This window comes from Mangifera indica, chromosome 11, assembly GCF_011075055.1.
Source record: "Mangifera indica cultivar Alphonso chromosome 11, CATAS_Mindica_2.1, whole genome shotgun sequence".
In the NCBI taxonomy this organism is placed as follows: Eukaryota; Viridiplantae; Streptophyta; class Magnoliopsida; order Sapindales; family Anacardiaceae; genus Mangifera; species Mangifera indica.
In genome coordinates, this window is record NC_058147.1 from 6622450 (window position 1) to 6650046 (window position 27597).

Sequence of the window (27597 nt, forward strand, 5' to 3'; positions counted from 1 at the left end):
GATAACATTTTCGAACGGGAGAACATTCACTACTCAGTGTTGTTTTTTACTCTAAACACAACACCTTACTCTAACTGCCATCTACCCTTTAATAAAAATGAATATGCAATAAATAATTAATCCCAAAATAGTATTATATTTAGTAAAATTAACATATATCAAATATTTACTTTGTGTATTTTCTAAATATTTAATTTTAATAATATATTATAATTTTTTCATGTTGTCAAGTTATAAAATTAATTAATTAAATTAATTTTTTATTTTATGGTTAACATATTTTTTTCAAAAAGATTATATAATTTATGTTATTTTAATTAAAAATAAAAGTATTTTTATCCTTAATAATTAATAAGTAAATATAAAATCGTAATGAAATTACATTTTAATATCTAATACGAAGATATTAGTTCAATTATCATCTATATTATCTATCATATTACTCTTAATAATAAAATTATTAAAATATTTTGTTATTTGATAAATTAAATAAGATAATATTAATTATAAAAAATATATTACAAGATAATAAAAGATTAATCGGAATTAAACGCCCATTTCGAGTACAACCACCAGCCAACACTACACAACACTAGACTTGTATTTCATAAATTGTAACGTAGAATGGACGGTAGAGCTAACATCTAAATTTGGAAAGTGGGGGTAGTGTTGTGCTTTTTCTGATGTATAAGGGGAACAAACAAACGGAGTCAGTCAAACCGTATATTAATAATTGCTAATTGCTCAGAGCCTGCACGAGGCCCAGCTGAAAGCATTTTCGTCTCGCTCTTCTCGAAATGGACAACAACCTACAATAATGCATCTCCTTTTAATTCTTCCTACCACGTATTAGCATGTCTTATAAATTATTAATAATTTCTATTATAAGATTAATTTATTAATTAATAGATAAAAGACCCTGATTATCCTGCTGGCATAAATTATTCTATATATTAGGGAAATTAAATCCAATTAAATCATTTTCGTTTGATTTTTAGATATTAATAATCGGACAGAATCAATAATAATAGCAATTGATTTTTGCATCGAATAATTTCACCAACTCACCCTTCAACATTGCTTTTACATGCGGTTTCGGTTTTGCACAAATGGAACCTTCTAGTATTTCTCCACTAATTTTTTTTTTTTAATTTTAATTTACAATTTTTTTCAATTTATTAAAATTCTTTTCTTTCTATGTGCTTCTGCTGACTGAATCTTTCTTATTATCCTCATTAATTAAATCAAGCGCACCAAAATGCATCAAGGTCTTACCTTTACGTGGGGCAAACTCCTTTTCCCATCACATCGGTCATTACTTTTGCCACGTGGCATCATTTACCTCGCTAATCTTCTTCCCGTACGTTTCTCCTTCCTTTTTCTTTTTCCCTCCTTCCTTTGTCTCTCATTAATTCTGCTCTCTGCTTCATCAATTTTCTTCTCTCTTCCAAATTAGATAAATAAATAAAGGTATGAGCAGAGCTTCATCCATCTTGTTTCAATTTAATGCTTTGTTAATTTGACTGATCAATTTAATTTTTTTTATTGTGATAGAGGTGTGATTTTTTTTTTTTGGTTTTAGTTGGTTTTATGTCTGAGTTTTGACTTTTAAAAATAACAACTTTATTGTTTCCTTTGATTAGAATCAGTTGTTTTTTGGTATTGAACGAAATTCAACTCTTTGTGCCTGTTTTATCTGTCATTTCTGTATGATTAAACGAAAAGAAGAGTTTTTTACAGTTTTTATTCAAAATTGAACTTAATCGAGAAGTTCAAGTTTAATTTTTTTGTTTGATTTGATTGATAGGTATGGTTTTTGTATTCATTCATGAAAAGGTTTTTTTTTTTCCTTCAATAGAGTTGTTTTAATCATCTCTGAGTTATGATTTTTCAATTTTCTATCTAAATAATTATTAGATTTTAATAATATGGGTTGTTTATTTGTCACCTATGCGTTGCATTTCTGGCCTGCACAGTCCTTACGTTGTCTGACTCGCGGAGTTTTTTAACACTGCTCTATGTCTATGTCTTGGTATTTGTGATGAACTTACCCAATTTTCTCTCTTGTCAGCTCAAATACATTAACTTGTGAACAAGGCGGTGTTGTTGTATCAAGTCTTCGAGGGAGTAAGATGGTTGGAGAAGCAACAAACTTGAGGAGAGAAGACTTGAACTTGTGCTTTGAGAAGTTGATGATGGTGGGTGGTAATAATAGTGGGGTTGTGAAAATGGAGGGTTTGCCAATCATCGAGTGGAAAGATATTCCCATGGAGCTCTTGTTGAGGATCGTTTCACTTGTTGATGATCGGACGGTCGTCATAGCTTCTGGGGTTTGCAGTGGGTGGAGAGATGCCATATGTTTGGGCCTCACGCATCTATCCCTCTCTTGGTATATGTCGTTGTACCTTCTTTCAAGTTTTTTATTTTTGATTTTTGTGATTATTCTTTGTTTAACGTATGTCTCTTTTATGAGAAATAATGTAACTGAAGTGATAATCATGCATAACGAACTCCACTTTTCAGAAATTATTGTGGAGATTGATTTAATACTCCCATCTGTTTGTGTTACAGGACTACTTTTCCCTTTCCAGGGCACGCCGTTCTGGCGCTGTAATTTAGATTTCAACTTACTAGTGGAGAACCTAAAACTATTAGTTGGGTTGTGCTGTTGATTCTTGTTGACGTTTCTTTGCAGATACAGTTTCTGTGAAAATTATCCCTGGCTATGTATATGTTTTGTTAACATCCAAGAGCATGTACAGTTGTTTGTCTTTTCAGATTCTTTAAGGGCTCTTAAGTTATAAGGGTTCCCATATTGGTTTTTTCAGTTCTTAATAGGAGAAATCAGAAACCTGAATTCTGGTGTAGAATTATATCACTTAAGTGCTCACATACTTTTGAGATTAGGGTAATATATTCCTTCAATAATTTTATGTTTATGCCTAGCCAAAATTGTTTCTCTCCTAGTTCAGTTTGTTTGGACAGGTCTTTAACATAGTGTTTGTAACTTGCACAGGGGCTTGGATAGTCTCTTTACACATTAGTTTGGCCTTGACAAAAGTTATTAATAAAATTTTCCGGTGGGCCAGCAGCAGGTTGGCTGCAATTTATCTTGAGTGGATTCTTACATTCATTTAAGGTGCTGCTAGATTCTCTTCGGAATCTTTCTGCAACATCTTTACAAATTCTTGAGAAACTGTTATGATTTTTTGGCTAGATGAAGTCCTGTATGTTAACTGTGTCTTGTTTCTTTCTTTTTATCTAATTGGTTGCCTGTTTATAATCCTATGTAAATTATTTGTATGCATGTCTCTACGTATGTTTCCATTATGTATGTTTAGTGTGTGTTTAAATATGAGGCAAAATCTTTTATGTTTTGTGCTTCCCCTCTTGAGAATTTCTTGAATATTCTACTTACTAATCACTTGCTGCCACTACTGTACTTTCAGGTGCAAGAAAAACATGAACAATTTGGTTCTGTCGCTTGCCCCAAAATTCACAAAACTGCAAACTCTGGTGTTGCGTCAGGATAAACCACAACTTGAGGATGATGCAGTTGAAGTTATTGCAAATTCTTGTAATGATTTGCAGGACTTGGACCTTAGCAAAAGCTTCAAGCTTAGTGATAGATCATTAGGTGCATTGGCTGATGGTTGTCCTAATCTTGTTAAACTCAACATCAGTGGGTGTACAGCTTTCAGTGATCATGCTCTTGCATATCTCACTGAGCATTGTCGGAAACTCAAAATTTTAAATCTTTGTGGATGTGTAAAAGCTGCAACTGATTATGCATTGCAGGTGTAATGAATTTATTGCTTAAAATGTTCTGTGCCTAGTAAGATGTGAAATGGCTCCACTAATTTGCATTAATTATGTGCAGGCTATTGGACGTAACTGTGGCCGGTTGCAGTCTTTAAATCTTGGATGGTGTGAGAATGTTGGGGATATTGGAGTTATGAGTTTAGCATATGGATGTCCAGATCTCAGATCCCTTGACTTGTGTGGCTGTGTTCACATAACAGGTATTTTGTGTAACTGTTGTGTTTGCCATCAAGTATATACTGGGTTGTTTTGGTTAAATCACGTAATCAGATTTGGTTTGATTAAACTTGGGTATCCTTCTAATGAGATATCACTAAACAATTTGTTATGGTTCCTTTCTTTGAGAAAGGGAATAGCTATCCTTTTTCAACCATGTTACTGGATTATGGACCTCAGTTTCATTGATTTCATAAGGAAGTTTAGTATGACAATTGTTGCTTTTTCAATTTGGAGTTAATTTGCATGTCTTGGTTTTATTTCAGATGACAGTGTGATTGCATTGGCAAATAGGTGTCTCCATCTGAGATCCCTTGGCTTGTACTATTGTCGCAACATCACAGACAGAGCAATGTATTCTCTGGCCCATAGTCGAGTGAAGAACAAACCTACGATTTGGGAATCCATGAAAAAGAGTAGGTATGATGAGGAAGGACTTAAGAGTCTCAATATCAGCCAGTGCACAGCGCTCACCCCTTCAGCTGTTCAGGTATTATGTGATACATTTCCTGCACTCCATACCTGCTCTTGGAGGCACTCTCTTGTCATGAGTGGGTGTTTGAATTTGACATCTGTACATTGTGCCTGTGCGATCCAAGCACATCGCACAGCGAACTCTATTCCTCACCCAGCTCATTGAATCACACTTTAGGTTGAGAATCCCTTGATCAAGGCTCGAGAGAAGGGAATATAATGGCCCTGTGTTGTACTTGTACATATGGCTGTGTTGAATATTAGGACTGTGGCTTTTTATTTTTCTTGCTATGCTCAAAGCTGTGTTGGATAGTTGTGCTTTAAATGTTGAGGACATATATGCCTTGTGTAATTACATTCTACTTAAATATTCCCTAATCAGTCTGATGAAAATCTGATTTTGTTCGTGGAAAAATTTGCTGGCTCTGAAGGCAAATACTTGCAGTAATAACAGCTTGACTTCCACATTGAGGTAAAAAATATAATTTATTATTGAATACTTGTTTCTACAACGAACTCAATTCCAAATAAAAGCTTATCAATTAATACAGCACCGGTGTAGCGTTCTGTTATGATTACACTATCATGCAACATAATTCATTCCTTAGTGGCATAATCTGCTCTGATCAAAATCTTCAACTCGACATCATTTTCTTCTATACACGATTTCATCATCATCCACATCAAATGCCGGGTTGCAGAGGCATCTAAAGAGTCTTCCAATGCCCTGCAAAGCAAGAAAATGGAGAAGCTAAACCACCATTCATTCAGCCTCAAGAAAATGGATGCTCTTCCTAGGAAAGATAGCTTCTGGTAAATGGCAAAGTGTCTTATCATTCATTTTGTGCTTGTGTTTGTGTTTGGTTTTTTGGGTGCGACTTTTTTTGTTGGCACAGCAAAACAGAAGTCGAGTCTTCTAAGGTTTTCTTAACATACATACCTGAGTGAGCAGAGGAGTTCGATAGGAAAGAGCTCTTGGTGATTCTTCTTCGCTACAGCTGTCAGAACTATTTCCATCATCATCTGTATCAGCAACATTTTTCTTCTTTGATGTTCCAGCATTCTCCATTTGCTTTTCCTGGTTAGGAAGCAGAACCAGGTTTCTGGTCATACATTATATTCATCCTCTACTTCCCACCATGAGCATTCAATGCTCTTCAGGAACTTTAGAAGTTGGACTATTTGCATGACTGATGTTGTTCCAACAAGAAATTATTTATGTACAAAAAAAAGAAACCCCTCAAGCAGAATGTTTCTATAAGCACAAGCAGTTTCTTACCCATATTTTCTTTGAGCTATAATCATAAGATTCTACATTGGACCGTTATAAATATTGTACCTGAAATTTCTTCCCTAGAATTTTTAAAGCAAGAGCTCGAGCTCGGAGTTCCTCTTTCTGAACATTGTTTTCTTTTAGCACCTGCAAACAAATTTACTTTAAAGTCATGAGATGTTCTTGATCCAAAATTTCTCATGCAGATGGGCAAAGAATTTTAAACTTACCATTTGGCACACATGTAGAAGGGTTACTTCAATATCAACTACATTCAACTTCCACAATGAGCTCATCAATGTCTCTTTGTTTAAGCGGATATGTGATTCGAGATCATTTTCAGGGCCAGTGCCATCCATTTTGAATTGCTTGCTGATGTCTTCTTGAAGTTGCATAAATTGGAAGGCACCTGGACTTATTGTCTCAACATGATCAAGTGAACAAAGTAAATATTGAATTTCGAAAGGTGGTAATATGATACCTTTAGCAGCTATTATCTGTGACTTCCAGAAATGTCCCTTATTGCGAACCCACTCGGCAATAAATGGAACACCGAGGTAAATGGCCTTTTTTCCAAGATCTTGAGCTGCCTGTCTTGAATAGATGTAGCCAATTGTGTGCAATATATCCTGTCCAAAAGCTGTTTCACAAGGCAATAGAATTTAGTAATTAGCATTATGATTCACTGCATATGGGTACTGTAATTTGCCCTACTGGTTTTCAGCTTTCATTACTTCAATAACTTGGTTAATGCCTAAATTTGAGAACAATATTACAGAAACTTCTACACAACATTTGATGCAGTTTCTTCCTAACAAATATTTTTTGACAGACTGTTTTTGATCTGAGCACAAAATTGAAAAGCCCCCATCAATTAAATACATATGCACAGAATATAGCTTGTATCTGTCGTCATCTATGCCATCTATGAACGAAAAACAAAACTTGAATAACCAGGGCAGCTTAATTTACCGGCATCAGCCAGCCGTTTAGCCTCTGATTCAGCACGCTGTAAGAATCCATCTTTGTCCCCTTGAACATATTGATTAAGAAAATCTTTGAGCAATCTTGCTAGCTTTTCTTCTCTTTCCCTCTGGACACCCTGCAGAGTATTTGTTGAATTCTGCTAACTTAGGAAAAAGGCTATATGGAACCATACAAGATATGGATATTCCAGAACTAGCTAGTCATATAAATTTGAGCTGTAGCAAAAGATTTATTCATATAAATTTGAGCTTCAGCTCTATAGGTCACCACATCAACGATAGAAGATGGATAAAGGTGAGAGAGCAGAAAATTTAGCTGGCGTGCTCATTTAATAGAATCAGAGTAATGATGAGAAGTTATTTAAACTATGTGAATGCAATGAATTAAATTTCATATGCGGGCTACCTACCAAACCAAACAATCAATTGAATCATATCTAGAAAAAAGGATCTCCATGTTTAGTTATGAAGATGATCATGAATTGTTCTTTAAAACATGCTTGCTTGCCTTCCATTTTTCATTTATTTTTTCAGGATTGTCACTTTCCACAGCTAACTCTGAAGAAGCCATAGATGCCACAGCCAAATGTCCAATGTAATCCTCGAACAATTCGCTTCCAAAGAGAAGAGCAAAGACAGCAGTGGGATCAAGCATGGTTTCTCTGAGATACATAAGACATCAACTATCAGAGTTGATAAATATCAGAATCTTTTCAGTGTAGACATTAATCCCATTATTTATCCAGAATCTTCATTTGCACTTACCAAAGATATTTTCCTTCTGCAAATATATGAAACCATAACCTCTTTTTGAACATTGTAAATACTCAGTGATGCACTAGCTAGTTAATAGAATCAACTTCCAAAGCTATAATTTTCCTAGAAACTTAGCATAATCCAAGACATTTTAGAACTCTAGATAAGCTTACCCCTGAAAATTCAGACAAAATTTGAAGATCATACCTAGATATGTTGTACTTTCCATTTTTGTCGTATGCATCTCTTTGTATTAGATCGCTTAAAACTTGATAAGCTTCACTAAGTACCTGTATAAATTGAAACATAGATAATTAACAGAAACATAGATTAAGAAAAGACAATAAACAGTATTTTTATGTCAAGAATTGCTAGGCTCCACTTGATTTATTGGAGAAAACAAGATAAAATTTAAAAAAAAAAAAAATGCTAAAGATGGATAAGTAAAAATAGAGTTTGAAGCAGAGAACTTACCTGAAATCTTTCAGCAGCCTGAGGATCGTTAGGATTTTTATCTGGATGGACTTGCCTTGCCTGCATCAATAATGCCATCTCCTTAATGAAATTCTTGAAATTTAGCATAAATATGTATCATAAAGTAAAGGACCCAACAAGGAAAAAAATAACCAAAAAGATAGAAGAAAAGAAAGCCTCAAAACCCTTTGACACATTAGGCCCCATCTTTAACCAGAAAAAAGTTCCATCTAGATTCAACCACCAGTGATCACAAAAAAAAAAAAAAAAAAAAAAAAAAAACACACACACACACACAGAAACTAATAGAACTAACAAACCTACAAGAGAGAAAAAAGATATCCAAATCAAATACCATTAACTTCAATATGAACTCTAATCGCACAAAACGAGAATCTCAAACCTTAAGATAATAAGCCTTGCGAATCTCCTCCTCCGAAGCTGATGGACTCACACCAAGAACATCATAATATTCAGTTTCCTTCACCATTCTTGATCATGTGTTTGAAGATGAGCACGCTTCTCTGGTGAGGAGCACTCACAAATCTTAATCGGTTAAAGTGAAAAGATGAAAAGGGAGAGAATAAGAAAAAGTTTAAGTCCGTGAGAGAGAGAAAATTCCCATTTTTTTCCAGCCCCGGGACCTTCACTTGCCTTTCCAGTTCTTCACACTAATAAACAAATACCTCAAAAAACTTTTCGCGGGAGAAAAACAGTTTTTTAACTGTCACAATAGTGGTGCTGATCATACGGTACAGAACTAATTATATTTGAATTGCTTTTCAGGTTTGGGCCTGCTGTGGGCTTTGTCATCAAAATTTGGGTGGGCGTTTTGAAGCTGAGATCATATGGGCTTGATTTTCAGCTCATTCCCAAGTCCAAAAGTAAATGGCGGAAATGATTAAACATGGGTCCCTTTATCAAAGTGTTTTCACAAAAAGGTCCTACCGGGAGTCGAACCCAGGTCGCTGGATTCAAAGTCCAGAGTGCTAACCACTACACCATAGAACCAGATGGGATGTTTGCTCCAATTGTTAAATCCAGCTATATTGGTATTTAAGATTGAAATCACTGAAACATTCAGTCATTGACAACTGTAGCAAGCGGTTGAGTGAGCTTACCAGAAAAATAAAATAAAATGCAAATAAAAATAATAAAAAAATGTGTCATTATAATACTAAATTAAAAAAAATACTTCTAATGATATTATAATAAATCATTTATTAATAAAATTATGTGTATAAACAATTAGTATAATTTTGTATACAAACGATAATATATCACTATATAATTAAATGATTTAAAAATAAAAAATAAAATAACATTTAATCATATTTTTTGTGCTCATTGTTTGTTATTCTCTCTCTTTCTCGAAGTTAAACTTTTTCCTTATTCTGATTAAATTTGTGGGAGAGAATAAGAATTTAAATGTTAAAAATGATTAAAAATGTATGATAGTTTGATATTAATACTCATAAGTTTTATAATTGAATTTATTTTATATGTACAATTTATTTTGTTTTTATATAATATAATCATAAATTTCCTTGCTATAAATGAGATCTTGTAAATAAAATTTTAGAGGCTTTCTCCTCATTTCAATTAAGTTAAAAAGTTTATAATTAAAAATTATTAATTTTAAAATTTTAAAAATAAATATGTAGACAGGCAGACCACGTACTCAAGCCTGTATGCCGATCCACATAAGGCCCACGGATACTTAGTCCGGATAACCCTGACCGTGTCTTGGTCCTTGTTATATCGCATGCCAACACGGACCGAAAAGCCCACCATTTGGCAGGCCATGCCTAAGGCCTTATAGATGATAAAATATACAATCCTGGGCACAATTTTTGAATGCGTTCGGAATCTGGAAAACGGGTACCCTGCTGACTGCTGTGTTTATTTCGAAGTCCAGAAAATGAAACCTACATGATCTTGAAATTTTGGCTAATCTTATTATAAAGAAGCCAAAACTAGGAAGAGTCTCTTGAGGTTTACTGAGATGATGACTCGTGGAATAAAATATAAGATAAACCATGATTAAATAGGGAGTTCTAGCATTTCTGGAAGAAAAATTGTTTTGTCTGACACACGTTTTGGACTGTGGATTCATGAACTGCAAGTTGACATGCCCAGACATGAAGCAGAAGTGCCCAAAGCGTGTGAACCCACATGTACAGAAATTTTGTAACACAAATCTATTTATGGATTCATTACAACACGAACATGAACCATTGAAATTGGATTATTGTAAGAAAATTAACCATTGCATCAACAACAAGAACCACTTGAAGCATCAGATTCCGGGGGATTTTGTGTGAAGATGTTCTTTTTCACATCACTTGACCCTTCAGCTAGGAGACTTGGTGTATCCAAGATCTGCCAAATACACATTAATCATCAAATGCCAAGTTTAAAGTTTCAAACTATTTGTCCCGTGCACCATGAATCTCAAGGCTCACCAATAGAATGCATCAAGAGTAAGTGAATTAGAGATGATATTGATAGAATTGATCATGTGTTTTTGTATGCAGCTTCCTTTCATAAATATATTGGAATTATTCATCAAGAACATTATGAATTTCCTATCAGGTTCCACCACAATAAGTGTAATGTTGTTTTCTTTCATATAAATATTAACAATCGTTGAAATTACGATAAGTTTAATCAGATAAATGTAAGTATAATTTGATAAAAACTCACAGATACCAGTATTGCTCTTAAGGAAGAGATCCTCGCCACACTAGAGTCACAGACATTCAAGCACTAGGATACTGTGCAAACTACTTATCTAAATCTGTTGATGAAGCAGAGACCTTATCCAGATCAGTGGTTTCGGCTACCATATCATTATATTTTTAATCAACAGAGTAGTCAGTATTTAATCATGACACTGGCCATTGTTGCAATCTATTATTATGACCTACGACAATCAGAAAATTATATAGACCCTTGAAAGCTACGTAAGGGGATAGCACAGCATGTAAAGCATCAAACAATTTAATATTCAATTGTGTTTATTATAAACAGAGAACATCATATTGAATTAAATGCAAAAAGTTGAAGACAATAATAACAAGGTAGGAAATGTAACATCATATGTACCTTTAAAACAAGCTCCTCAAAGCATTGCTCAACATTGACTCGAGTTTTTGCACTACACTCAAGAAAAAGACAGCCATATTCCCTAGCAAAGTCCATTCCCTCTTTTTTGGTGACAACTCTTTCACTTTCCTGCAGAAGATGACTTGTACATGAAGGATAGCATTGAGTGGTGCAAACATAATGATGGATTCAAGAAACAAAATTAGAAACATCTAATCTGAAACTAATAGGAACCCGAGACAGAGAAGTATCAGTGAACTTTGGGACTAAATTACTAGCAAAGGATGCCTGAACATTCAGCAAACTGGAAGGAAAGATAGAACAATGCAAGTTCTTGAAGGTATACCTTGTCAACTTTGTTTCCAACAAGCATTTTGATGCAATCTTGATTTGTTGAGTACAAATCAATTTCTTTCGCCCAAATTTCGGATAAATTTGTAAAGGTATCTCGCCGTGTCACATCATACACTGTAGTGATCACAAAAAGTTATACAGACAAGATGACCTCTAAGTAGAAAAAATGATAAAATATGGAAAAGAAAATCCAAACAAACCTGACAGTTCAGAAAATAAAACAAAACAGAACTCATTTTTCAAACAGATTGGAATCAGAAAACATCTATACTATTTAGTTGACCCCTCCCACTGAGAGTCCAACTCAAGGTTCTTATATCAGCAAAGAAGAGTATAGTACCCGAAGAACTGTAGATATAATTTTACACACAGAGTTATAACTGAGAAATACATCAGATCATAAATAGAAAATAAGACATATCCAGTATCATTATCACAAATAAAGGTGAACTGGTTTCTTACATCAATATATTTGAACAAAAATAATAACAGATGAACAAGTATGATAGTTACAAAGCAAGTAAACTTTAATAATGAATTATATAAATCTACATACCCATAATTATCCCTTGAGCTCCTCTATAATATGAACTAGTTAGTGTTCTAAATCTCTCCTGTCCAGCTGCACCAAAACAAATCAGCGACATTTAATATCTACAAAAGCAATTCTGTTTGTCACTTATGAAAATGCTATGAACATAGTCAATTCTAACAACTTGATTTACATATATATATATATATCCAAATTGAAATTTAAGTATTTAAAAACACCTGTAGTAAATGAATCGTTGCACTAAAAATCACCAGTCTGAATGAATCGTCTCATAATTAAAAAAGAAATGCACTTCCAGAATAATGGATAACTTTGGCCACAGCACAGGGGGTTTAATTTCTGTTCAGACTCACTGTTCCTTCTCTTAAAAAGTTAAAGGATTTTGATCCCAAGTCTATCTCACACTGACATGTGCCTTTACCAGCTAAAAAAATAACTAGCATTCACAACCTCCAAGGATTTTCCATTAAAATGAAATTCTTACCTTCTCAGAAATACCATGTTTATTTAAGGTGAAAAAAAGAAACAGATAACTGTTGCCATAATTTATTATGAATCAATCTAGCCTCTAATTTAACCAATTGTATGATAATCTTGGTCAATTTGCAGTGAGCTTATCCATTATTAATATCCTCCTCATTGATATCTTTCTATAATATTTCATATTAAATTTACAAATTAGAACTTAAATGGAAGGACATATTGTTCAACTTTCAATAGCATCTTAACAATAATATATATATATATATATATATATATATATATATATATATATATATATATAGAACAACAATAAATCAATAAGATTTGTAATTACCTAATATATTATACTCTAGATAACACTAAAATACTGATGATCTTAATAGATAATGCAACAAAAATAATAATGAAAACAAAAATCAGTAACACAAAGACAAATTACCTGTGTCCCAAATTGCAAGCTTCAACTTCTTACCACCAAGAGTAACATACTTAATCTTAAAATCAACACCTACAAAATCAAAATAAAAAACTTTTAACCAAAGCCAGTTCCAAAACAAGAAAAAAGAAAAAAGAAAATACAGCAAAACCAATACCAATAGTAGGAGTCAACTCCTCGAAAGTATTAGAAGTGAAACTCAAAAGCAGAGTACTCTTGCCAACCCCAGAATCCCCAATCAATAACAACTTAAACATGTAGTCAAATTCTTGCTGATTCGCCGCAGAAGCCATCGAAAACACAAACTTGAAAGTATTCAGAAAAGAAATGAATGAACTTGATGAGTCTGAATCTTCAAGTCGTCACCTTTACACAAATATTAAGAAATGTATGGGAGAAAAAAGAAAGCTCTAAAGTCTTCTTGTTTCTTCTAAAGGTTGCGCCCGTCTGCCGACCAATAACGTACCTGAGGGGTTAAGGATAGAATCTGGTGCTTTTCAATGCACGTTATTAAGGTATTGATGATGTTGAAAGCGGTAGGTTTTTTTATGTTAGGATGGTTGATGATTTGGTTGACAATTATATTAAAATAATGGCATTGGTTGAGCTATCACCTCACTTCCAAACGCAATCGACTTCATTATCTAATTTGAAACCCTGCCAAAATCATAGTTTTATGTCTTCTGTTTTTTTTTTTTTTTTTTAAATAAAGAGGTACTTTATCCAAGCCAAAGTATTTTTTTAGAATTAAAGTAATCACACTAAATAAATAAAATTTTAAATTCAATAACTAATCTTATAATCACTAAATTAAATCAATTAATAATATTAGAAAAATTATATTAAATACCTATTTTACCCTTTTATTAAGTAAAAATGTCCATTTGACAAATTCTTAAACAAAAATGTCCATTTTTTCTATTTCTAAACAATTTTTTTTAAAATACCAAAATTACCCTTCACCACATTTATATAAAATCTCTCACTCTAACTCTCACTATATACATTTCTCATATCACTTAAACACTCACTCTTACTCTCATTTTTACTTAATATCAATTACTACGAGTTTGTTTGGAAGGAAAAAGTTCGTATTTTTGAATCCGAGTAAAAAAAATCAATTCGTGAAAAAAAAATATTTATATGAATCTTAACTTAAAACTTAATTTTATTTGTTAAATATAGTTTGTATGTCATGTAAAGGAGGCATTTGGATATTTGATAATAATTTAGTAGTTAAATAAAATGTTAGAAAAATATGAGAGTCATTTTGATATTACACAATATATAAAGGATTTAAATAACATGTTAAGAATAAATATATTGAAATACTCTAGAATGTCAACAATAAAAAAATCACTTGAAAATCTGAAAAAACAAATCTGAATTTTAAAAACTACACGTTCAAATAGCTTAGGAATGAGAAAACTGAAAAATCAATTTAAAATTTTGTAATTACATCATAAAACATATTTAGAAAAGCACAAAACTAAAGAGACAAATGTTAAATTTGAAAATTATATATCAAAAAAGTCTAGTCTGATTACAAATACGCTCAAAATCATAAAAATCAAAAATCCTAAATTTAGTAAAACAAAAAAAATTGCATAATACACATTGAAACAATTTTATTTGGGCCTCCAAATTTGGCATAATTGGTGAAGCTAGTGTCAATATAGAGCTCGAAACGAGCTTCGATTTGATATATTATAAGCCCCATAACTCCTTCCAAATCAAAAGTTATGATAATTCAAAGTCAGTCTCCTACAGATCCTATAGATTTAAAAAAGTCAATTTCCACCCAACCCACGGTTTTCATGGACTGCCCCACGGTTCAGTGTAAAATTTCCCATGGACCACCGTGGATCTCCCCCTCTTCCCCCTTCCCCTAAAATTTTGAAAACATTAAATTTCCCCCTACCCCATGAGCGCCCGTGAGAGATTGTGTAGTATTGGTAGATCTAAACCATTTTCCGATTAAAAATCGTCATTTCAGTCTCTAATTTTAATACGAATCAAATCTACATATCCAATAACACAAAACCCCTCAAAAAATTTAAGTAAAACAATTAAGAATCAAAATATTTTATGCATTGTTCAGATTCGAAATCCTAAACATTCAAACCTTAAAATCTCTCTCTAATCTTAATAATCCTAACAATAAATTGATTCAAACAAGAAGTGAGATGATGTACTATCCTTATTTGTCATTTTCGGTTGTCGAAAAACACGAAAAGTGGATGGAAAAGATGAAAACCCGTTACTCCCGTGGTAGATCCGATAATATTATTTTGATATGCCACTTGAAATATTTAAACTCAAACTCTCTATTTTGGAGTTACACCTCTTTACTATTTAAACCAACTCTCGGGGGTCTTTTTCTATTCTATTGTAGCTAGTGGAGTAGACACTAAGGTCACCCTTGATCATGTCGTGGGGACTAAAGTCAATCTTTTTTTTTTTTTTTTGTTGCATTGATTGTTTTCTTATAATTAGAAATGAATTATATTTGAACTAGATCAATTCAAATTCGAATTAAAGTTATAATACTCAATTTAAACTCGAACTTAAGTTCATTTGAGTTGGCCATGTGAATGTCACTAGGCTATTATGTAATGATATGAAGTTGCTTGTGGTGTCTTGGTATGACAATAGAGGACGAGGGGTACGTTTTTGTGCAATGACAAAAGGGCAGGAGTGGATGTTTGTGCGATGGAGTGGGCAACAGAGAGGGTTGGGCTGCTTCTTGGATGTAGTAAAAGGGAAAGGCCAAAAGATGTATTCCTACCCAAGGTATAGTGAATTCTCAATTCCCACCTACCAATTTTCAAAAATCCAAACACTCACCTTTGGTTTGGAAAACTAACACCTACCTCCAAAATTAAGATAAGATTAAAGGCAAAATCATCATTTAACAATAATATTTAATATTTATATCATTTTATCCTCATAATTTGAAAAACTAACAATTTTACCCAAAATTAAGTTTTGAAAAGTGACATTTTCTCCTCTACCTAGGGTTTCTAATTTCACCAACAAATTTTCGGCCAACGATGGCCGATCTCCCTCCCTCCCAATGTCGTTACTCCCTCCAGTGTTTAGTATTTGACCAACGATGTCTGAATTTGACGAAATTCAGACGAAATCTAGACGAAGAGTTAGAATCTTTGACGACGAAGATCCAGACGAAGATCCAGACGAAGAGTTTCTTGAGATAATTTGCATGAGTTTGAAAATTGGTGAAAACCATATGAAATAAGTGAATATGTGTCACTATTACCCTAACAATGGTGGTTTTATGTATGAAATAATCTAGTGGACAACTATTTTTTTACTTATAATAATTGATCACATTTAATTATTTTTCACCAGTGAAGTGCTTTTATGATGGTTTCATACGATTTCTTAAGCTTTTTGACTTATGCATTTCTCCTTTTTTTTTTTTTTAAGTTATTTTCTCAATATATGTGAGACAAACTTTATGAAATATCCCACAAGATTTGAATAATCTATAACTTAGTCATATCTTTGTTTAAAGCACATTTGTGTTGATTTTTTTTTTGTCTCAGCGACTTGATTATAGTTCTTGCTATAACTTAAAAAATATTGTGAAGGTACATTCATTGTGTAATAGTATCTTTTATGATATTCCTGTGGTATGGTACATTATTTGTATTCTTCCTAATGTTGGAGATTCTTTGACATGTAGGAATTAGCTAGTGGTGTTAAGTAATGACAAATCGATTGGTTTTTGTATTCTGATGAGCTTGATTTGCTACGTGAATACATAATTAAAATTTATTTCTTACTTATTTGCATGTGATGCATATTCTTTTAGTGGAGATTAAAACTATCAATGCATGCCTGAAATTGGTTGTTTTTTGTATTCTAATTAGGTTTTCTCAGGATCATTTTAGGCATACATGAGTAAAGATTTTAAATACCCGAACTGTATTTCAAACATGATCAAACTACATTTTTTTTGTTTCGATTTATTTTTGTTTGAAGCATATAAAGATATAGTTTTTTTTCAATTTGTTTTAAAAACACTCTAAATTTGACGAAATCGAACCATACACACCCCTAACAAAGACAATAGTCTCCAACAAAGGAAATGTAATGGTAGTCTTATCAATTATATGATAACATATTGTCTATATATCTAATTATATACTCAAATAAAAAGAAAGAAAAAAAGTCTCACATCTAATTAATAGAACATAAGAAGTGATATATAAGTGTTGTAGATTGGACCTTAACACAAACCAATTAATTTTGTGTAATATGAGTTTCAATCTTCATACTTGTAAACTCAATATATATTTCTAACATTAATAAACATGAAACTCAGCTAATTTGTATAATTTCCCAGTTGAGATTTGGTGATGCAAACGGACATATCAGTAACACAAACGTGTTTGAGCATTCAGGGAAGGTGTATGTCATCACAGAAAATTACATTCCTCAAGAGTTAAACATTTCTACCTTGGAAACTTATGATGATTGGGATGTCAATGATGCTTGGAATCGACCATTCACTAGCCATCCAAAGGTTTATTTATTTGTTTCAGTCTTACCAAAACAATACAAATGCTGTTGGTATTTTTATTTACATTTCTTTCCAAGTATTATCATGTGATGCAGAAAGATCTAGTGACAGGAGAGCTAGTCATTATGGGGTTTGATGCAACGAAACCATATTATGTGTGATGGGAGTTATTTCTGGTAATTGGCTGCATGTTGATATTCTCAATTTCTTCAAAAAGTCACAAGATGATGGCCGTAAATTAAAGGATTTTACGACATTTTTGTTCACTCAGCTGATGGAACTAAGCTTTCTCATAAGGCTGATTTGAAGTTTGATAGGGGTATTTTTAGCCATGAAATTGGAGTTACGCAGAAGTGAGTTATTCTTTTAATTAAACTTCTTCCCTGTAATTCACAATCTTTTTTTTTTAAATGTGATTCCTTCTGGCTTAGGTACAATGTAATAATGGATTGTGCGATTACAGCTGACTTTAACAGACTTCTCAGTGGTGGACTGTGAGTACAGACCTTTTGCTTGGATGGTGTTTTTCAAATCAATCTACTGTTCATAAATATCGTCAAAACCTTAGATTTGATGACACGCAGATTTGTAAAGTATGAAAATGAAGGACGTTCAAGAATAGGAGTGATCCCTCGTTATGGAAAGGCCAAACGAATATTTCTCACTTAACGTATGTTGTAATGACAAATTTTTATCTTTTAATTATAAAAATATCAAATATTCATTCATGACTGATTAAATTTAATAAAATTCTAACGGTGATAAGGGTAAAATCTTCATTTTTTCTATAATATTAAAAATAAACTAAAATAGAATCAATTTTTGCCCCCCTAAACTTTAAAAACTAAAATTTTCCTTCAACCTAAGTTTTAAAAAATCACAGTTTCACCTTAAGGTTTCGTTTTGAAATCTCTGGCGATATCTCCAGCTCCATTGCCGATGGCCTCTCCCTCCCGAAGCATCCTCTCCTTCTGGCGATCTCTTTCCTCCTATTTGGACACCCGATTGACGTCAGAGAAGCTGTGGAAGACGAAGAACTTCATTTCGTCTTCCCAGTCGTCATCGTCTGGGAAGATGATCGTCTTCCCAAACGAAGATGAGACGACTCGTCGTCCTCTGGGAAGACGAGTCGTCTTCATCTAGGACGACTATTTCCCACCCAAGGTATGTTGCAATGACAAGTTTCCACCCTTTAATTATGGAAATACCAAATACTCATCCATGACCGGTTAAATTTAATGAAACCCTAACTCCTAAAAATTTAATCTCATTTTTCCCCCTAAAAGTTTAAAAACTAACATTTTTTCTCTAAGCTAAGTTTGAAAAAATCGCATTTCCCCCCTAGGGTTTAGTTTTTGAACCCTTTCACTTTCTCCGGCGCCATCGTCGGCCGTCTCCCCCTCTCGATGGTTTCTCTTCCACTTACGACCCCCCTCAACTTCATCCCAACCCATCCGACGCAGAGAGACGTCGTCTGGGAAGACGAGCGGTCTTCATCTGGAAAGACGATTTCTCTTCCCAAACGACGTCTCTCTGTGCCGGATGGGTTGGGATGGAGTTGAGGGGGGTCGTCAGTGGAAGAGAAACCATCGGGAGGGGGAGACGGTCAACGATGGCGTCAGAGAAAGTGAAAGGGTTCGGAAACTAAACCCTAGAGGGAAAATGCGATTTTTTCAAACTTAACTTAGGGAAAAAATGTTAGTTTTTAAACTTTTAAGGGGGAAAATGAGATTAAATTTTCAGGGGTTAGGGTTTCGTTAAATTTAACTGGTCACGAGTGGGTATTTGGTGTTTCCATAATTAAAGAGTGAAAACTTGTCATTACAGCATACCTTGGGTGGGAAATAGTCGTTTGGCCTTTTGGAAATGCAAATTCAGCAAAATGGTTTGAAGTAAAACGTCACTGCTCATTACACCCGATCAACCGCTTTGAGGATGGTCACGAGGTTAGTAATACACTTCAAATTGTCCTTTAGGTCATAAAATTGGTCATGATTTTTGACAGAAAATTTAGTTAGAGATCTTTCAATATAGATACTCAAAGAGTGTATATAAATATTTAATAAAATTATGCTTACGTGTTTTTAATATATATATGATATCTAATTACATAATAATATACTATTTATGTAGGCATTTATATAATGAATGTATACACATATCTCTGCTCATAGATATTGATGTTTATCAGTTTCCGAATGAGAGCAGGTTGTTGTGAGGCAATGTAGATCTTTCCAACCTATCCTACTAGGTCCTAATTGTGGTCAAGACCGGTTTGAGTGGTTCACAAGGGGATTTACGTTCGAAAATTTGACTGAAAAAAATCCTTATAATTTGACACAAGATGGATTTCTTTTTACTCATTCATATGAATGGAGACTAAACATGGAAACTGGAGAGGTTAAGGAGAGAAATCTTTCTGGTACAGACTTTTCCATCGACTTCCCTGTGATCGATGAGAAATATACTGGTTTAAAACACAAGTATGGCTTTACCCAGGTGATAGACTCTACAACAAGTTCAATAGCTGGTATAAAAAAATGATCAAGATTTTGTCCTATGGCATTGAAACATTGTTACATATTATTTATAATTGGTGTTTCTCTTTACATAGGCCTTCCTAAATATGGTGGTCTAGCAAAGCTACACCTTGATGAGCCACAAGCTCCCCCCAAGCCTACAGAGGTAATGATAAACTGATACATATTCTATAAGTTTATTGTTATTATGTATTAAATGCTTGCACTGATCACTCCATCTCCATGAAACAAGGATGGGGATAAAAGTAATTAGCTGGTAGAAGTGAAGTACCATAGGCTTGCAGAAAACAACTTTTTCAGTGGAACTGTGTTTGTTGCTAAGCATAGAGCTTGTGAAGAAGATGATGGTTGGCTTGTCTCTTTTGTCCACAATGAGGAGACTAATAAGACTCGAGTAAGTGCATATCTATGATGCAAGAAGGAGTTCAGCAATATCTTTACAATTATATAAATTTTCCAAATTCTTCAATCAGAAGTTTAATCTAACATGGGAATTCCTTAATTGCAGGTTCATATAATTGATGCAAAGAAGTTGGAAAGCGGAACAGTTGCCAAAATTGCACTGCCACAGAAGGTGCCATATGGTTTTCATGGAACTTTTGTGCCAATTCTATACATACATATATATTACTTCTAAAACTGTTGTTTCACACTTAAATTTGTGAGTTTTAACTTCTAACCAACAAAATGAGAACAAAAAACTAGAACGCACTTATTCAAGCCAGATTGAAAATCTCCAAGGAAAGAAGTTAATGTAGCTTGAGCAATAGTAATGGCCAACCATGGTGTAGATGCATTGCTAAGTCTTATATCTTCTAGCAGGTTGTAATGGTCTTTTATTTTGCATCATGTACGGGTGTATATGATTATTAACTCAATGTATAAGCATGCATGGTCACACGCACTGTTCCTCTTCTTATGTATGCATGACCTTCTTCCTCTTTTTCCTCATTGTGACTCCACTTACAGGCATGTACAAGCATGCATGATCGAATGCACAAGTGTATAACCTTCTTTGATTTTCTAACACTTATCTTTTTCCAACTTACATACTTCCTTGGGGTATTATTGTCATTTTACCCTATGTACGATTGTTCACACTAGTTGTACAAGCATATTATGCATCCTAGTCTATGAGTCATTAATCAACAGCGCATGTCCTTCACACGATTGCTAGAAGATTTTTTGTGAAAATCTCGGTTAGTCATGTGCGAGTGTGCATGTCCTCGTGCACGAATGTACATGACCTAACATAAAACTATTTTCGGCATGTCACAACCATGTTTGACCATAGTATGACCATACATGACATCTAGAACACAAATTCTAGACTTTGCTTGCACCATATCGATCTTTAAGTGAATTCTAACATATATGCATACCATCATTCAATCTCTACCATTGTAAATTGCATAAAAGCAATATTCAAACACAATATATTAGAACATACACACACAACGGTTCACAAGTTCATGTATTTCTCCACACATACTTCAACATTTCCAATTCATCAGAAGATATGTGTAATAAGCTTCTATTCATTATGAACAAATCATACTATCATGGCTAACCAAACTTCATACTAAACCTTTATCACAACAATTCATACTATCATGTAATAACCTTTTTTTTTAGATTTTGACAATTTGATGTAACACATTGGAGTATATTGAGTAGATATGTTCACTGGACTCACTCACTAAGAGGATTTTATATAGATAATAATTTATGTGTCTATGAAACATATCTTCTATTAAACAATGGTATATGATTGTCTTGTACAATGATTGATATGGTTTAACACCAACTCAACTTTATCCTTGAGAAAAGAAAATTAAACAATGGTGATTGACTATTATTGAAAGATATACAAAAACTATAGTAGATCAATAAAAAATTCATCACTTTCGAATATAGGAATAAATATTGTTATTGATGAATATTAATGATCATTTAAATTTGTAGTCATAGTGGGATTATTCTATTACTTTATTTAGTGTTGTCCAATTATTGATTATAGAAGTCAATCAATGCAAATTGAGGATTATCTAAGATAGACATAACTTTTATATCTCAATTTCAATGATATCAATTAATAAAATGATTCAATTGTATAGTTACTGTATTATTGGCATGTTCATTTCTATCTTTGACACTTCATCATTTAGATGGCTATTATGACTAGCTATAGACAATTTTAGTTTGTGTGTGAATAGTTGATAGATTGTAAATTCATCATAAATTCGTTTATGACCAATATGAAGAAGAGTCTATAGGTTATACACAAAAAAAGTAGATTATGAAATTTAAAGACTTTGGATTAAATAGAATGAATCGTGTCCTAAAATTTGAGACAATGTTTTGGACCTATATAAGATTATTGGCCTTAAGTATGACTTTGTTTGCTTAAAGACCAAAATGAGGGAGCTTGAATGAAATTTTAAAAAGTTAACTTTATCCAAATTAAAGGGATTTAAAATATAGAATAAGTGTTAGGTCAAATGAACGGGTGCTCCTTATCTCTAGTTGACCTTATCCAAAATCTTATCACATATCACATGGATCAATTGCATATTTAATGTGAATTGATATAACATTGCATGAACAATCGTGTGTGACTAAGGAACAATCATTTAAATGATGTGTTATATAGTTGTACCAATTATATCACACTTGTAACTAGTGTTCTTTCTCTAAAAACACATTTTCACAAGTCTAAGTATAAATAGATTGTATTGTGAACTGTATAGACTTTTTGTCATAATTTTATATACACTATCTAGTTTTGTGTGGCTTGTGTGGATCACCTTGGCACCATCTTACATTGGATTGGAGAGTTATACATGTAATGTATTCTCATTAAAGAAAAAAGAACCTTCAAACGTGCATAAGCCCTCTAAACATCCATAATTTGATCATGGCTAAACATCTTAGACGAATATTGTGCATAAAAAATTTTTAATTTGCTTTCACTATCTTTATTAGAATTATGAGTTTGTACCATATATTCTAACAGTCATATCTTAAAAAGGTATTAAGTGCTCATTAATAGTATTATCAACCATGTACATTGAATTTATTCCTTGCTATGTGGCAATTTCTTAGGCTATGTGGTTGAATGACAGATTTCTGGATTGCTTGTCGTTGACTTTACTTCTAGACCACTTTCAATCTATTGTAATACAAGTGGATGCAACTACAATCTTCACTAAAAACAATAAATTCATTAGTAGATCGAAATTTATAGAGATAAAATATCTTACAATCAGGGACCTAATAAAAAAAGGGAAACATCATGGTATAGAACATCAATGCAAAATTGATGTTAGTTAACCACTTATCTAAAGGACTAAGACCTTTAACACTTAAAGGTCATGTTGAAAGCATAAAGTTGTTTAGGGTTTTTTGATACATTGGGTTAGTGAGAGTTTAATGCGTGTTTTGCTGGCTGATGATTTTTACTTAAGTTGATATATGTTTGATCATGATTATTGTTCTTGTGTGTTTATCTTACATATATATTTGCATACATATGATTTGGTGTAATACAACATTGTGTCTAAATAATATAGATTGTTTAGAGAATGAATATTGTATGTGTATGTTTCCTGTAATGATATCTCAGGATTGTTGATTGAAACATACAAGTTTCATCAGAAGTCATTGGCTTCACTGTAAGTTGTAAGATTTACTTGTTTTCTTAAAACATAAAGGTTAAAAAGAAATTTCAGTTAGGGTAGACAGGGAATAATATGTGTTTTTATCACTTGTTACTATAAACTAGTTATCTATACAATGTGGTTGTTAGAAATGGTAATCTTGAAGTGATTTTATGTTAGTATATAGAGGTAACGATGGATTTGTGGGTTAATTATATTTTTATTTGTTTAATAAAAGTGTCTAATAATAAAGACCAATGAGATGTTATTAGGTTTAATGTGATTATTAAAAGAAACTCAATACAGATTTTATTTCGTAGTACAGGCTCTCAGTTGAAGTGTAAGCCAACTTGGATAGGTGGGGAGCTCCTATCGGGCTAGTTCCTAGTTGTATAAGCAGTTTTACCCATTTCAAAATTACAGACCAATCAAGGATTAATCATCTAACTAAAGATTCAAGTTTCCATTTAAGGATTTAGGGTTTTGGTATCCAAGAAATTGATGAATGGGTAACTTAGAAGAGGCTGACTCAGTACTGCCCAATCATGATTTTGTCGTGACAACTTTCTTCAAATTCGAATACCTTTCTTCAAGCGCAAACCAAGACTCCAAGTTAACCAATTGATTGAATTCCTCAAAGGTGGCCATCTTTTGGAGGTGATCTCTAGTAGTTCCGGTTTCCTTTAATGTCTTCAGAACATCAAGCAAGGCTCGTGCTGATGCATAGAGGGCTGTGAGTGGATGGACAATCAGATAGAAACCCATTGCTTTCAACTACTCAGGGGCGTGTAAGGGAGTCACCCCACCTTCAATCATGTTGCAAACTCTAAACCCCTTTGTCCATCGACCAATCTGTTTAAGTTCATCATCATCTCTTGAAGCCTCCACAAAAGAGGCATCAGCTCCAGCCTGCAAGATTTCCATTCTTGTTCAAATATGACAAATTAACTTTCTGATGCAGAACAATTCGATTCTTAAATTCCCCCAGTTAAGATTACAAAATACTTACCTCCATGTAAAGGTTTGCCCTCACAATTGCATCTGACAAACAAGTTTTCACTGATGTAGCTCGTGCATCAGTTCTAGCTACAAGAAAAAAGTCAGAATCACCAATAGCATCCCTGGCAGATGCTATTATCACAGCATGCTCCTCAGCTGGTATTACCTGTAGTATATGTGAGAACAGTTGGGAAGATCATGTATTTTTTTTACTCATTAATTGACGAGACATTTACTCAGCTGGTATTACCTGTAGTATATCTGACAATTCAAGAAATCCAGGAAAACAGACACTTTAACTAGTCCCACAGGACTTGAGGTTTCAACTAAGAAAATAACATTCTTTGGTAGGATCACTTGATATCACAGTCAAGGAGTTATATACGTACCTGTTTGCCTCACATATGTCCTAGTTTGAAAGCCCAGGCAAAATAAAAACAATTTAAAAAAAAAAAAAAAGATAAGTATTGTAAATAATATGCTAAAGAGAGATTGTAAAGAAATCATTATCTGTTCCCAGCTTAATTTAATATGGAAAAATAATGAACCTCTTACCACACTTCTTTGGCCATGCTTGACCCTGGAAGGAATGGTAAAGCACAATTACTTGATACATTTACTTTATTGGATAAACCAGTTGACACATGTTCAGGAAAAGAAGCAACAAAATGTCTCATTCTAAACATGGCAATAGGTTTTTTATCCTAAGTACACAACTAGGCAGGCATTCAGAATTGACTGCATTACTAATATCTTAAATGGGATTTGCTTTAGTAAAACTAATTTAAATGTCATCATGTAATGCCGATAGAAAATTGGTAAGAAGAGTTGGTGGATGGAAGGGCATTAGAGCAATTAGGATCAAAATTTTCCTCTTCTACCCAAACTTAACGGTCTGAAGAATCTAGTTGTCCCTTACTCCCTTAGGTGCCTCCTTTGTCTCATTAAACCCACTGTTAGATCACTTAGATCTGAGTACAGGAATGATTGTTTGATTTATTCTTCATCGAGATGACAATTAAAAGGAGTCTATTTGAGCGATCAAACCCCTCAGATTTCAACCCTGTTTCACACTTACAGCAGCTCCTTGAGATTAGCTCTTCGAATCTTGGATAGATGTGAACCCTAAACTCCGTCACTTGCAATTATTGACAGACAAGAAGTACAAATTAGAGTAATTAATTATTTTTATGGGAAATGTGCATCTTAAATGTTACCATAATATCCACAAATCTGATGCCAATATCAGGGTCAAAATTTTTCTGAGTAAGTGGATTAACACCTCAAACTTGATTGCTGGCATCTTTTGAAACAGTATGTAACTAACTTGAAATCTCACCAGAAATATCATCCAAAACTTAATCATAATTTCAGGGCAAGCTTTTAATAGCTACCCAGTTGGGAAAAATTATGCTAATGCCCTTCTATCTTGATATCTATAAACATCCCGCTTATTTATGATCCACGTTCCATTCAAGCTTTACGTTATATAAACAAATTTAGAACAAGAATGTGAAAGAAAGAAATAATAATAATAATGTTTTTCCATGAAAGAAATGAGTAAAATTAAAAATTTAATACTCTCATAAAGTAGCTTTTACACTGGGAATAAAATTATTCCTCCCGCAAGGATAAGACTGCACAAAGCATTCACTACTTAAAACATTGATATGAAGAGTAATACCTCAAGAAAGCAACCAGCAGCACCTGCTGCAATCAAGTCCTTGACGGTCCTCAGAATATTGAGAGAATTGCCACCACCAGTATCTGAAGCAAAAAAATAATAAAACCAGTGAAGTTTTCAAGGTGATTTCCAACTTAGGCAATGGTTATAAGTATAGCCATCCAAGTCTTATCTTATATTTCTATCCATCAAAGCCTCTTGAATAAACAGCCTATACTTGAACCTAATGAGAAGAACACACTTCCTTATAAACCCATCGACAAATTTAAAATTTTCCCAAGATGACACATGTTAAGGTACACTCTTAGCATTTCATGCGTCAATGCAATTTTTGATACATTGATGCACATTTTACCATATCAATGCAATAAGTTTGTTGTTCTCTCTAGGACAATTTGAGCATCATGCGTGTATACAGAGCTATTCTCATCACTAGTTATGCAGTTTTCAACACATCAATATAAATTTCAATAAGTCAAATGAAGCTAGATCCTTATCCCATCCAAACGCATTAAGCCAAGATTCTTCCATAACACTTCTTAGGCATCAATGCTTCCACAGGACATAATCAAATCGACAACCTAAATTAAATAAATCCTAATTTATGACACTAAGAGTAGGCAATGTAAAACAAAACGCAACATCAGTAAAAAAGACAACAATTTTTTTCAAAAAAAAAAAAACCAGCATCAGCAATAATCGGGATCATGGGAGCAGCTGCACACACCGACCTCGCCGTTGCTGCCACTTCGGGAGGCCTAAACAGGAAAATACACAATTTTCATTTTCATTTTCCATAAAATGTACACACTAATATAGAATAATAAAAATGCTCACGTTAGCAAACCAAAGTCAGGTTTGCCGAGGAGAGAGGCAGAGAGAGCGTAGCCAGAGATAAATCCGGCTTGGAATCCGGACTTCTCCACAATAGAGGCGGAGAGCGCGTCGTAACAACCCGGCATCAACACAATCCCTTGATCCTCGATCAGACGATGTATGCGCGACTGCATTCTCACCGTTGGATAAGCCCATTTGGTGTTGCTTCCGTGACAGAAATTTGAACGAAAATTGAAGGACGGTGCGTTTAAGCTGTAGTGGAGTGATGTAGGTTTGAGTGGTATCATCATTGCGATATGCTAGCAAGCAATGGAGAATAGCTGAGATATTTTTGTGACATTAAAGTAGAGGACGGTTGGGCCGATACGCGCCATGAGGGCACGTGTGCACTGTG

The 27597-nt window shown here is 33.5% G+C and overlaps 4 protein-coding genes, 2 long non-coding RNA genes, 1 other non-coding gene and 1 pseudogene across 9 annotated transcripts; 4 read left to right on the forward strand and 4 right to left on the reverse strand.

The window, feature by feature from the left end:
- The first annotated feature begins 1329 nt into the window (after positions 1 to 1329).
- LOC123229533 (F-box protein SKP2B-like) lies at positions 1330 to 4927 on the forward strand. 2 transcript variants are annotated; one of them, XM_044655413.1, is made up of 5 exons: positions 1330 to 1470; positions 2072 to 2389; positions 3450 to 3798; positions 3881 to 4022; positions 4305 to 4927. In XM_044655413.1, exons 2-5 carry the CDS (start codon positions 2133 to 2135, stop codon positions 4676 to 4678), a joined length of 1122 nt encoding a protein of 373 aa, XP_044511348.1. In that variant the 5' UTR covers positions 1330 to 1470; positions 2072 to 2132; the 3' UTR covers positions 4679 to 4927. The 2 variants fall into 2 exon arrangements, with proteins under 2 accessions (XP_044511348.1, XP_044511349.1); XM_044655414.1 differs by lacking the exon at positions 1330 to 1470 and adding an exon at positions 1488 to 1556.
- On the forward strand, positions 2397 to 3143 carry LOC123229535. The gene is made up of 2 exons (XR_006504907.1): positions 2397 to 2908; positions 3017 to 3143. It is a non-coding gene; the product is annotated as an uncharacterized LOC123229535 (long non-coding RNA).
- Positions 4928 to 4970: 43 nt separating the features above from the next.
- LOC123229532 (chaperone protein dnaJ 10-like) lies at positions 4971 to 8817 on the reverse strand. Of its 2 annotated transcripts, XM_044655412.1 has the most exons (10): positions 8405 to 8813; positions 8002 to 8061; positions 7735 to 7817; positions 7280 to 7433; positions 6758 to 6887; positions 6267 to 6425; positions 6016 to 6194; positions 5852 to 5932; positions 5453 to 5590; positions 4971 to 5239 (listed from the first exon to the last, which is right to left on the reverse strand). In XM_044655412.1, the coding sequence occupies exons 1-10, from the start codon at positions 8489 to 8491 to the stop codon at positions 5159 to 5161; spliced, it is 1152 nt and encodes a 383-aa protein (XP_044511347.1). In that variant the 5' UTR covers positions 8492 to 8813; the 3' UTR covers positions 4971 to 5158. The 2 variants fall into 2 exon arrangements, with proteins under 2 accessions (XP_044511347.1, XP_044511346.1); XM_044655411.1 differs by having other exon boundaries at positions 6016 to 6425; positions 8405 to 8817.
- LOC123229534 lies at positions 6205 to 7642 on the forward strand. Its single transcript, XR_006504906.1, has 2 exons — positions 6205 to 6342; positions 7306 to 7642. It is a non-coding gene; the product is annotated as an uncharacterized LOC123229534 (long non-coding RNA).
- A 123-nt stretch (positions 8818 to 8940) lies between the features above and the next one.
- Positions 8941 to 9012, reverse strand: TRNAQ-UUG. The gene has a single exon. It is a non-coding gene; the product is annotated as a tRNA-Gln (tRNA).
- Positions 9013 to 10041: 1029 nt separating this feature from the next.
- LOC123228684 (ras-related protein RABC1) lies at positions 10042 to 13426 on the reverse strand. The gene is made up of 6 exons (XM_044654155.1): positions 13093 to 13426; positions 12939 to 13007; positions 12020 to 12085; positions 11456 to 11577; positions 11110 to 11238; positions 10042 to 10383 (listed from the first exon to the last, which is right to left on the reverse strand). Exons 1-6 carry the CDS (start codon positions 13226 to 13228, stop codon positions 10276 to 10278), a joined length of 630 nt encoding a protein of 209 aa, XP_044510090.1. The 5' UTR covers positions 13229 to 13426; the 3' UTR covers positions 10042 to 10275.
- A 2221-nt stretch (positions 13427 to 15647) lies between these two features.
- LOC123229681 (carotenoid 9,10(9',10')-cleavage dioxygenase-like) lies at positions 15648 to 20661 on the forward strand. The gene is made up of 11 exons (XM_044655599.1): positions 15648 to 15728; positions 17308 to 17487; positions 17580 to 17632; positions 17730 to 17837; positions 17916 to 17978; positions 18069 to 18122; positions 19346 to 19430; positions 19693 to 20014; positions 20099 to 20169; positions 20278 to 20418; positions 20533 to 20661. The coding sequence occupies exons 1-11, from the start codon at positions 15648 to 15650 to the stop codon at positions 20659 to 20661; spliced, it is 1287 nt and encodes a 428-aa protein (XP_044511534.1).
- Positions 20662 to 23925: 3264 nt separating this feature from the next.
- LOC123229741 lies at positions 23926 to 27549 on the reverse strand (annotated as a pseudogene).
- Positions 27550 to 27597: the final 48 nt, after the last annotated feature.